Raw genomic sequence first — 12,138 nt, forward strand, 5'->3', positions numbered from 1 at the left:
CTTTTCCTAATATAATTACATTATATAACTTATATAACATATAAAACTGAAGCATAGTGCAAGCTACATATGTAATTTAAAATGTTCCAGTAACCATACTAAAAATGTGAAAAGACATAGGTGAATTAATTTTAATAAGATATTTTATAAACCTAAAATATTATTTTGACATGTAATCAAATGTAAAAAAAGTATTGAGATGCTTTACAGTACACAGGACAAGGAGAAATGTCTCTCCAGTTACAGGACCCAGAATGGCAGCGATAAAGACGAATAAAGTTCATGTTGCTACAACATGGGTGAGCCTTGAAAAGACTGCTAAGTGAAAGAAGCCAGACACAAAAGGACAAATTCACTTATATGAAATGTCCAAAACAGGTAAACTCAAAGAGACAGAAGGGAAGCCCAGATGGTGTTCCTGGTAAAGAACCTGTCTGTCAATGCAGGGGATGCTGGAGACAAGAGTTTGATTCCTGAGAGGAGACGATCCCCTGGAGAAGGGCATGGCAACCCACTCCAGTGTTCTTGCCTGAAGAATCCCATGGAGAGAAGAGCCTGGCAAGCTAGAAAAGAGTCAGACACGACTGAAGCGACTGAGCATGCATACAAAGAGACAGAAGGCAGATGAGCAGCTGGCTGGGGCTAGGGGAAGGGGAATAGGAAGTGACTGCTTAATGGATATGGAGTTCCTTAGTGGATGATGAAGATGTTCTAGAATCGATTGTGTTGATGGCAGCACAACTATGAAATACTGAAAGCCAGGAAGCATTAACTTTAAATGACTGAACTGCATGTCATGTGAATTATATTTCAGTAAAGTCGTTACCAAGAAAGAAAGAAAAGAGAATGGTAGTGTTTCTTTGAAAGAATTTGTTTTATGGACATGGTGATACAACTATTGCGTTTCCCTTTTTGCATTGACTACTAGGAAGTTCAAAGCCAAACGTGAAGTTGATAAAGTGCTCAGGATCTTTGTTTATTCACTTCTCCCTAAGTTCATTTTATTTTTTTTCCTACACATACTTCCCCTTTACCCCTGTTTCCTCGGTTCTGTTTTCAGAATGTGGTTATAATGTGGGTATTTTCTAAGCCGCTTTGAAGTACTTTTGGAAAAAGGCCAAGCGTATAGTTATAAACAATAACAAATTCATAGTTATTTCGATGAAAATGAAAAGGCCTCTTGAGAAGTAACTGAGACTTGATTCCATAATGAAAAGAACTAGAGAAGTGGGGTGATCCAAAGAGGAAAAGGGAAAGTAAAGGTTCCATAACCCTTCCAGAATCCTGAAAAAGCTGAAAGTCTCCCCCAGGAGTGAACCAGGAGATACTTCCAAGCAGTTAGACAGAGTTTGATGAGACGCAGAGCCAAAAAGGGAGTTAAACCTAGCACTGGGTGACAAGGAGGAGGCTGGAGCTTTGTGGCCTCTAAAACCAGCAGGAAAGTCCCAAGTTAACTCCTGCAGGGGAGTGATGAGTGTGCCTGGCACACAGACAGCCCCTCCCCCAAGCGGGTAGAGGCTCAGCTTTCTCCGAGGGAAGTCTGTCTCCTGTGGGCAAAGCTGGGGTTCCACTCACCTTAGTCAGGAACCGGCTGGCCTGAGAAGCCAGCTCCCGGGCCCGCTCCGCTGAGGGCTGGTCCTGGGCAATGCCCCCTGCGTCCTCCTGAAGCCACCCTAGGGTGGGCATGCTGGGGGGTGAGGAGGGGCTCAGGTCTCCTCCAGCTGATGGTGACCCTGGAATACACAGTCACTACATGTTGGGGCCAAGAACAGTCCTTCCTGGGGCTGAGAGACTGGTGCTCAACTTCAAAGCCACCACCTGCATCCTCCAGTAACAGCTCAGCCTTCTCACGGTCTCCCCGCCTTTCTGCTGGCCCCAGGAAGTGACCTGGGCAGTGTTGTCCCCATTTATAGGCAAGGACAAGGTGCAAATTTGCCCTGGATCACACAGCTGGAGGCCAAGCCAGACCTCTGGGTTCCCAGTCAATAGTGTGGGCTTCAACTCAGAAGGATGGAGGTTCAATTCCCGACCCTCCTCTGGAGCAGTGTGACCTTCCTCCTGTCGTCACCTCGCCAAGCCTTGGTCGCCTGAACTGTCAGTGCGGTAGCACCAGTGGGGCCCTCAGCAGGCTGATGTGATTAACTGAGGCCGTGCACGGCAAGGCTTGGCGCAGGGTCTAGCCTGATGTGGGCTCTACTGTGATGACACGCTTTGTCATACAAATTGTCCAAGACCATCCAGCAGCTAAGTAGAGAGAGCTAGGGCTTCACCCATGCAGCTCTGGCTCAAAGCAGACACTTCCACAACTCCATCTGACCTCTTCAAGTCACAGGGCCCAGAGAAGGGCCTCACCTCCCTCCCTCTCTTCCCCAGCCTGAAGCTGGGGCCACCCTGGGGTGGACCAAGTGTCCCCGGAGCAGTCACCACAGAGGAGCCTCCAGACACATCTCCCAGACTCACCTGAAGCCTCAGAAGCCTGCGGGCCCTCGGCGGGGCCCACATACCACTTCACAGAGTGGGGCTGGGGGATGGTGAAGGACAAGACCTTGGTCCCCTGGGGCATCGTCCCCGCGTGGATGCTGTGGCTGGGCCGGGGCGGGTCCGAGTACAGGTTCACCTGTCGGGGAGAGGAGGCATGGCAGAGCCCAGTCAGGGGTGGGGCAAACCACCCAGAAGGCATCCCCTTCATTCATGCCATCACTCAGGTGCTCAATAAAGATGGACAACAGGTGTAAATAAATAGATATAAATAAATAAAAATGGATAATAACTACTGCCTTTCAGCGGAACCTATGGGTGGGGGCCAAACACTAGGCCAAGGGCTTATGCATCCTTTCCTTCTGTCTTTATGGCAGTCCTAAGAGGGAGGGACCACAGGCCTATTTTACAGAAGGGGGAACTGAGACTCAGAGAGGCTGAGTTACTTACTCAAAATCTCCAACTGAAAAATCCTTGGGCTGGGATTATAACCCTGCTTTGACTCCAGAGTCTATGGTTTTCCATATTAATACTCTTATTAATTTTGTTATGATTTATAATCTAATCTAATCATATTATAATCAATATAGCATTTAACAGATGTAAAGTATAATCATTTTACAATGATATGATCATTATTATTTTTATTAATAAAAACATTTCTAAGAATTACCATTACATTGATTTTTAGCTGTTTCAATGAATGCATAAAGCAACAAGTGAAGGAATTGTTGCTCAGTTGTAGCAGATCTCCATCATCTGAGGATGGATTTCATACGGTAACAGTCCAGCATGCGGGAGAGAGGTAGAGAGTCAGGCAGATGGCCACGGAAGACCATCTGAGGTTAAAGACCTGAGTGCCATATAGTGGTTTAAAGCAGAGCCTGGCAGGCTATGGTTTGTTTTAACGAACATGGTTTTAGTGAGCACAGCCACACGTGCTTGCTTATGTATTGCCTGTGGTTGCTTTCATGCTACAATGGCAGAAATGAATCGTTACCACAGAGAATGTACGGCCCACAGAGCTGAAAATAATCACTATCTGGCTCTCTAAACAGGAAGTCCGCTGGTCCCTGGCTTAGTGGATGAGCTCTGTAGTGCCTGGGTTCACGTCGAGGCTCTACTACCGGCTTCGAGTCCTAGAACAGCTAACTGGACTAACCTGTCTGCTTTGAGCCAGAGCTGCTGTACCCAGAGTGCTCCATGAACAGCAGCCATCACCCTCCTATCTGTCATCATCAGTGGCATAACTGTTACCATCACCATCATCACCACCACCACCACCGTCATCGTTGCCATGGTTATTTATGTGGCCCTCATGGAGGCAGGTCCCTAAAAAAGCTCCTTTCCTGTGGTGCCTCAGTACCCTCCCGGTCCTCGACATCAGGCCCCTGATCTTACTACCCTCCACTCCCCTAAGGTCAGGAGTGGACAGTTCAGGGTGGGCTCCCAGACCTACAGACAGGCAGCCTCTCCCTGCTTAAGCTGCTCTTCACGTCCTGGCCGTGGCAGAGAAATCTCCTCCAAAGTGAGAGACAATGGCCCAGCCATGGCTTGGCCCCTGCTGCCTCCCTCCTCTTTCAGGCCCAGCCTCTGATGAGAACAAAGCTGGATTTTAATAATCCCCTTGGCCATCTGCTCAGGCCCGCCTGGGGGGACTTGTCTCCCAGCACCCCTCTCCTCCCAAGGTGACCCAAATCTGGGGAAGGCCTGGCCCTGGTGCATGCTCCCCCTTGCCCTACCCTGTCCATCCCCTAGCCTCAGGCCTGGCTGCCCCACAAAGACCCAACCTGGGGGAGCAACAGGAACAAGCAGTTCTCAGCACCTCTGTATCCACAGAGGGACCAGCAGCCTGTGTGGAGGCCCAGGGAAGCGGGGAGCTGGGGGTGAGTGTGGGCAATCACTGAGCTGCTTCAGGCCTGCCCCTCCCAACCTGTCTCATGACATGGGCAGGACCTAACCCAGGCCACCCCGCCCCTGTTTAAACCCAGGCATCCCATGGTGCTCCCTGAGGCTAGACTGGGTCCCTCAAGGGTGTTAAGCAGAGAAGGGGGGACCAGCAAGGGTGGGAAGCAGCGGGTTAAATAACCAACTATTCTCAGCACAGCTGGGTTTCACACCGCCTTTACAATGCTAATGGGCTTTATGAAAGGGGCGGGGAGTGGGGAGAATAGGGAACATTTCCTCAATCCCTCAGAACACACAAACCTCCCCAGCCCCTCTCCCCGCTCCACCGCTCCCTCTTCCCCAGCCCCTCCCCCATCCTTGCATCCCCACCTGGCTTGCAGGACACACACTTTGGGAAAGACGCTTCTGTGTCATGCCCCCTGATTCTCTCCGGGGTAACTTCCGGTCTCAACCCCTCCAGACCCTCCTACAGCTGAGATGGGGGACGGCAGCTGGAGGGAGGTAGCCACAGGGCAGCAAATGCAGGAAGTGAAGTGGAGTGAAGCTCAGTCGTGTCCGTGTCCGACCCTTTGCGACCCCACGGACTATACAGTCCATGGGATTCTCCAGGCCAGAATATTGGAGTGGGTAGCCTTTTCCTTCTCCAGGGGATCTTCCCAACCCAGAGATAGCACCCAGGTCTCCCGCACTGCAGGTGGATTCTTTACTGGCTGAGCCAGGGCACGCCTATAAATTCTGACCTTAAGCTGGTCCCCGGGCAGTGACTCCTGATCAGCCCTATGTCCCTGCCTCCACCCGAGACCAGATCCAGCGGTGCCCCCAGGCCGGGCCCTGGGACTCCCTGGTCAGCCACCTCAGCAGCAGAAACCAGGACCATCTAGTTTGGCTGTGTTAAACCTAAAAAATAAATACATAAACTCGGAAGCCTAAAAAGACAGTCGACTTGCAGTGGGCTTTGCAGCCAGAACACTGGGCTCAAACCCCAGCTTTGGCACCTGCTTGGTGAGTGATCTTGGGTGAATCCCTTAACCTCTGAGCCTCAGTTTCCTCAGTGGTAGATGACTTAGGACAGTGGTCAGTAAGCATCGCTTATTGCTATTGTTATTACACTGCAACATCCTCATTCTGCCTTGTCCCTATGCCTCTGCCACATACCTTGCCAGGGCCTGAGTGGAGCTCACCCAGGCATGGCGAAAAACAGTGCCTACTCTGGAATCAGGCAGAGTTTAATCCCCCACTTTTAATCTCTTGCCAGCTGTGGAAAGGTTGCACAAAGCACTCCAACTGGCCGAGCCTCAGTTTCCTCTTGTGAAGAGGATCAAATGAGTTGACCCTGGCAGTATGCTTAGCCTGGGGCCTGGCAGCTTTTTACTGCTCAGCAAATGCCAGTCTCCTTCCCCTGATCCCCATCGGTCGCTGCTCCTCTACTGCTGTGCCTGGCCTGGGTCTCCAGGGTCACATCCCTGGCCTGGGGGCCAGACCTCCCCCTGGGGGCTCTGAGCAGAGTGATTGGCTCAGCTGGCTGCTGGGAAGGTCATTCCAGCCAGCTCAGCCTCAGTTCAGTTCAGTTCAGTTCAGTCACTCAGTCGTGTCTGATTCTTTGCAACCCCATGGACTGCAGCACACCAAGCCTCCCTGTCCATCGCCAGCTTCCAGAGTTTACCCAAACTCATATCCGTTGAGTTGGTGATGCCATTCAACCATCTCGTCCTCTGTCGTCCCCTTCTCCTCTTGCCTTCAATCTTTCCCAGCATCAGGGTCTTTTCAAATGAGTCAGTTCTTTGCATCAGGTGGCCAAAGTATTGGAGTTTCAGCTTCAGCATCAGTTCTTCCAATGAATATTCAGGACTGATTTTCTTTAGGATGGACTGGTTGGATCTCCTTGCAGTCCAAGGGACTCTCAGCAGCTCAGCCTGCAGCTTAGCAGCAGCTCAGCCTGCAGGGGCAGTAACACTTTTTTCTCTGAGAGCTGGCCTCCTTGGCGAAGGCTCTGAGCAGGAAGCCATCCTGGGGTTTCCCGAGCCTGGACAGAGCTCTGGACACAGTGAGAGGCCCGGCTGGAAACTCAGCTCCCCAAGCTCTGCAGACCTAGTGAGGCCCCTCCCCACTCAGGCTCCACATCTTTCTCAGCATGGTGGGACGTGAGTCCTGCCTGTACTGTTCCCCAAGGCAGGGAAGAGGATTGTTCCGCTTCCAGGAGAGTCGAGCTGACCTGTACTCACCTTTCTCTTGAGGAGAATTCTCAAGCCAAAGAATCACTTTTTCTAGAAAGCAAAAGCAGGTGAGCTGATGCTGCACCACTCGTGGCCTCTTCTACCTTCCCTTTTCACACACTTGGGTCTGGGATACCAGCCAGGCTGGCGTCCCCACATGGTGAGTCCCTACTGGGTCGGAGGAAATGTCCAGGAGATACACGTGGCTGTGATCCCATTGAGTCCCCCTGCTCATGCCTGCTCTGTGCCTGGCACACAAAGGGCACCCAATGAACACCTTCATTTTAATACTATTAATATTCTCTAATTCTTAGATAAGTACTTCCAAAACCCAGACTCATTCCCTTTAAAGAGTAAAGGAGGAAGGTAGGAAAAGAGGGAGGGAGAAGATATTCCCAGCCTCTGTTCTTGACCTTGACCTTTGGCAACCTCTGCCCTTTTGGGGTCCTGATTCTCCAGTCTGTGAGACAGGGGACCTGATGACCAGATCCTTTCTCCTTGGACCTTCCAGGAGCCTATGACAGTGTGGTTTCCTCAGAAGGGATGTCTCATCAAGCCCCGTCAACAGTCCTCCAGCTCTCTCTTCTGCCCCTGAATCTGACTCAGAGAGCTGAAAGAAGCCTTAAGACATGGGGGTTGGGAGGGGTCAGCCCAGCGGCTCCCAGGAAGCCTGCTGTTGTTCAGTTCCTAAGTTGTGTCCAACTCTTTACAACCCCATGGACTGCAGCACTCCAGGCTCCCCTGTCCTCTATCTTCCGAAGTTTGCTCAAATTCATGTCCATTGAGTCAGTGATGCTATCTAACCATTTCATCCTCTGTTGCCCCCTTCTCCTTTTGCCTTCAATCTTTCTCAGCATCAGGGTCTTTTCTAATGAGCTGGCTCTTTGCCTCAGGTGGCCAAAATATTGGAACTTTAGCTTCAGCATCAGTCCTTCCAATGAATATTCAGGGTTGATTTCCTTTAGGATTGACCAGTTTGATCTCCGAGCAGTCCAAGGGACTCTCAAGTGTCTTTTCCAACACGACAGTTCAAAAGCATCAATTCTTCAGCACTCAGCTTTCTTTATAGTCCAACTCTCAGATCCACATATGACTACTGGAAAAACCATAGCTTAGACTATATGGACCTTTGTGGGCAAAATGATATCTCTGCTATTGAATATGCTGTCTAGGTTGGTCGTAGCTTTCCTTCCGAGGAGCAAGTGTGTTTAACCCCCTTTTACAGTTGTGCCCAAGGAGGCCAGGATAGAAAGGATCTGCCTGTGTCAGGAGGATATGGGGACACGGGGAAGTCTTGCTCCTGGAACAGGGCCCCTCCACTTTCTCAACGTGGCGGCCTTGGCAACACGTCATGAAAGAAGAGTTGCTAGATGGTGGAAAGCAGCTCCCTGGCAGGGAGAGGGTCTCGGAGCAGGGTGGGGGCAGCCTGGGTGGGGGCCCTGAGAGAGGAGGCAAGTGAGAGGGAGGGTCTGCATCTCTGCACCCCAGCTCCCACCCCTCCTCCACTGCTGCTTGATGAGGCAAGAGGCCCGTAGGCAGAAGCAGGAAGCCAGGAGGGACTGCGACAAGCCCCACTTCCTGCCTCACCCCAGAAAAGGGGAAGGTCCCGAGTGCAGCATTCACAGCCTCCCCTAGACAAGTGAGGACTGGGCAGGATGTGGGGGGCAGATTTCCCCCCCCACACTCCCCTCTCCTGCACTAGACATTCAGAATGAGGGGAGAGGCTGTGGGTGAGAAGACAGGGGAGGAGAAAGGCAAAGGGGAGTATCAGCCCCAGTGTTTGAGCAGAAATTCTGCACTACTGCCTTTGGGCTCAGAGAGTCCAAGTAACTTCCTTAAGGTCACAGAGCTAGTCAGTAATGGAGAGAGGAGTCGCACCCAGCTGGTCTTACTCCAGAGTTTATCTAGAAGGAGAGCTTCTGGTGAAATTCCTGGGCACCCCAGATTCTAGGATTCAAGGACTCAGAGCTCATCAACAGCCTGGAGAGGGCCGGTTGCTGCCCCAGGGTCACAGAGTGACCCTAGGGTATAACAAGGAAGGACCGCGTTCCCTAGCCCCAGGGTCTCTGGAGGCAGGAGGCAGTGGCTAGGGAAAAGCGTCATCTTGGGGGGCTGGGCCCACCCCTGCACCCCTGCACCCCTGCACCCCTCCACCCCTCCACCCTACCCGGCCCAGTACCTTGGCCCCGAGGCGCAGCTGGTCGATGGTGTTCTCGGCCTCGGCGTACTTGGTGAGGAGCTTGTGGTAGTCCTCCTGCAGGGAGCGGGGCAATGAGGTCATGCACCAGGCCTCTGACTGTGAGATTCCCCCCACCCTGGGAACCCACTTCCCAAAGGGGGCCTCTGGGTGCCTCGGAGGGAAAGGGCTCAGTAGTGGCAGTTCAGCAGACCCAAGCAATACAGACCCCATGGCCAAATTCTGGAGGGTCAGAGGCTGCAGGACCACTCATCCACCAACCTGTCTATAGCCCTGACAGGGGTGATGGCCTCAGGACTGGCTCACTGTGAAGCATAACCTGGTCACAGAGAATCTCAGCTACTTGCCTATCTGAACTTTCTGCCTGTGTGTGTCTTCCCCATGGCTCTACTCCCAGGAGTTAAGTAATACGTGCTTAGTAAATATTTTTGAATGGCTGATTGAATGAACCATCTAAGGGTCCACTGGTAGGAAAATAGAAGACTTGAAAATCACAGCTGCATTTACTCAGAGTTACAACTTGCTGTAAACAAAACTGAAGTGCTTCTTAAAACTAGTCATTACAGAGGAAAAGCAAAAACAAATGTCACTGGTCACCGAAGGAGGCCAGGGAACCGACGCATTGTTCTGAAAACTGGTCATTAGAAGGACAGAATCCAGCATTTCTCCTGTCTTTCCCATGTGAATGAGCCCTTGGTAACCAAATAGTTGATGAAGGAAAGTTTTATTTTATAGAAGATTTCCAGCAATAAAAGAAAAAAAAAAAAGTAGGGTACTACCACTCTGTCAGCCTCAGTGAAAGCCTGGATCAAGGTAATGACCATCAATAGTCATTAACATCACGAATGAGACCAGCAGGCAGTTTACGCCTCCTGAAGGCACCACCTATGATGGGCTCTTGCCAAAAATCCCTACCCACATGGAACTACGATCGGGGGGAAATAAGCAAATGACTACAACCTTGGAAACACCTCTAGTTCTAACTGGGCAAAACACAGGACAAAGAGAGGACAAGGAGACATATGAAAAGATATCAGAGGGTGTGTCATAAAACCCCAGAATGTGGGAGACTCCACAGGGCAGAACTGGTTCCTTTAACAGATAAATTACACAGAAGAAAGAGATTTGGCAGAAAATGCAAAGAAGGGACTTCCCTGGCAGCCCAGTGGTTAAGACTTTTTGTCTTCAAATGCAGGGGATTTGGGTTTGATCACTGGCTAGGAAGTTAAGATCCCACATACCTCTCGGCCAAAAAAAAAAAAAAAAACCCAATAAAGACTTTAAAAATGGTCCATCCACGGTAAAAAAAAAAAAAAAAAAAAAAAAGGCAAAAAGGCAGAAAGTGATGGTGAGAGACTTGAAGGCACAACACCCAATACCTATCTGAGCCGTGTTTGGATGCTGATTCAAACAAACTGAAATAAACAAGCCATTTATAAGACAAAGCAGGAGATCTGAATACTGATTGGACATTGGTTAATATTAAGGAACGGGCATTAGGTTTTAGGTAGGCCGATGATTATCTTTAGGAGAGATTCCTTATTGTTAGACATACACACTAAAATATTTGAGGGTTAAATGATCTGATGCCTGAAATTTGCTTCAAAATACCCCAGCAGTGGCGGGTGAGGAAGAAGAGGTGAGGCCATTGATGAAAAAGGTAGATATGGCTGTGTGATCGGGCTATGGGGGTTCATCACTGCTATTTTATCTCTTGTATGTTTTGAATTTTTCTTAGCAGGACTTGAAAACAAACACAGCCTATCCTTATAGCATGAGTGCAAAAACTGCTTTTTTTTTGAACAACAGGCTTGGGAGTATCTTCATCGCTGGGGGTGCAACACTCCCATCACAAGCAAGGGGCTTCTGGATGGGCCCCCCAGATCCCCCAGAACCCCCCATTGTATCCAGCCTCCAACCCCCACCAGCAGGTGCCTTGGGGTGGAAGTGAGTCAGGCTTACCTGGAGCTGATGGACAAGCTTGGTGGCTTGCTCGGGAGTCTGAAATTCTTGGGGCACCCTGGTGATGGGGTGGGTAGGAGGTGGGTTCTTTCCAGGAGAGACGTCTCCACTGCTCAGCAGCACCTCCTGGACAATCTCGGCAGGAGATTTGAAGATCAGTGGCTTGGCAGGGCCCTCGGGCAGCCTGCTGTGGCTCCTGGCCTTGGGGGGGCGGTAGCTCTCATCTTTGGGGAACTTCACCCGGGGTCCCACCTTGGAGAAATCAGGGAGCGGGTAGTTCAGCCGCCCCCGGCCATACTTGGAGGGATCAGAAGATGAGTGGCCAGCCAGAGTGGCTCCCGGCCCGGGGGGTGGCCTGTCCTGCCGAGCTGGCCGAGGGGAGGGGTTGGGAGGGCTGATGGAGCCTGTGAATCGGGAAGGGAGTGACTTAGGTGATATCCGTGTCTGCTTCCAGGACTGGTCCCCAGGCTGAGGGCAGGAGAGGCTGCTGGTTTCTCTCCTCCATCTATCTGCAGGACACGGGAGGCTCTGGGCGGGTGGTGCTGAGGATCCCTGGAATTCCGTGGGCGTTGCCAGAGCAACACTTCCTCCAGTTCTGTCATTTGGGTTGAGGAGGTGGTGGCTGGGACTCTGGGGTGAAGTTTCTGCCAGGGCAGTGGGCTGGGGGACATCAGTCTCTCCTTCCCAGGTAGAATCCAGGTTGCCACTGGGGTGGTTGAGATTCACAGTCCCACTGCTCCAGGACCTGGGCGAGCTGAAGTCAACAGTTGGGTTGACCTCAGAATGTTCTGGAAGTTTGTCTCCACTGGCTTGTTTGCTAGAAGCCACGCAGCCTGCGGGCTGACCCCAGTCCAGAGCGGTGGGGCTGGTGCTCCCACGGCCCCCTGAGCTGAGATAGGTCTCATACCCCAACCTCGGGGAGCTCTCTCCAGCTTCCTGGACCTCAGAGCCTTGCAGAACCTCACTTGGATCCTCTTTGGTCATGTCCGGTTGAGGATCCTGCTCGGGGAGCCAGCTGAGAGGCAAGCTGGAACTTTCTGGGCTGTCCTCATCCTCTTCTTCAGACTCTGGAAAGACACATCATGGCTTCATATACACTAGACCTGGGCTCACCGAGTCCCATTACCTAGGTCATCTCAATCCCTGGGCTTTCATTCTCTTAATATGAGGAGATGGCAAGAAGCCCAGTAAATTCCCCCATATGGCCAAATACTTACCTACTACCTCCTCTGGTGGTCTCAAAGGTCCTCCAACCTCAGTCCTTAAATCTGGTTGTCCCTCTAGTGTTTCCTGTCTCAGCAAATGGAAACATCACCCCATCCAACTGCACAAGGCAGAAACCTGCAGGGTGTCTTTGCTATTTCCCTTCCCCTAAACCCC

The 12,138-nt window shown here is 51.3% G+C and overlaps 1 protein-coding gene across 3 annotated transcripts in view; it reads right to left on the reverse strand.

The window, feature by feature from the left end:
• AKNA (AT-hook transcription factor) overlaps positions 1 to 12,138 on the reverse strand; it is a 58,187-nt gene that overhangs the window by 26,240 nt on the left and 19,809 nt on the right. For all 3 annotated transcript variants that reach the window (XM_040241642.1, XM_040241637.1, XM_040241634.1), the window contains exons 3-6: positions 10,759 to 11,825; positions 8,779 to 8,853; positions 2,461 to 2,617; positions 1,576 to 1,733 (exon numbers count right to left, since the gene is read on the reverse strand). In XM_040241642.1, coding sequence (XP_040097576.1) covers positions 1,576 to 1,733; positions 2,461 to 2,617; positions 8,779 to 8,853; positions 10,759 to 11,825 — 1,457 coding nt within the window. The remainder of the gene's footprint in view (positions 1 to 1,575; positions 1,734 to 2,460; positions 2,618 to 8,778; positions 8,854 to 10,758; positions 11,826 to 12,138) is intronic.

Source organism: Oryx dammah, unplaced genomic scaffold, assembly GCF_014754425.2.
Source record: "Oryx dammah isolate SB20612 unplaced genomic scaffold, SCBI_Odam_1.1 HiC_scaffold_1, whole genome shotgun sequence".
NCBI lineage: Eukaryota > Metazoa > Chordata > Mammalia > Artiodactyla > Bovidae > Oryx > Oryx dammah.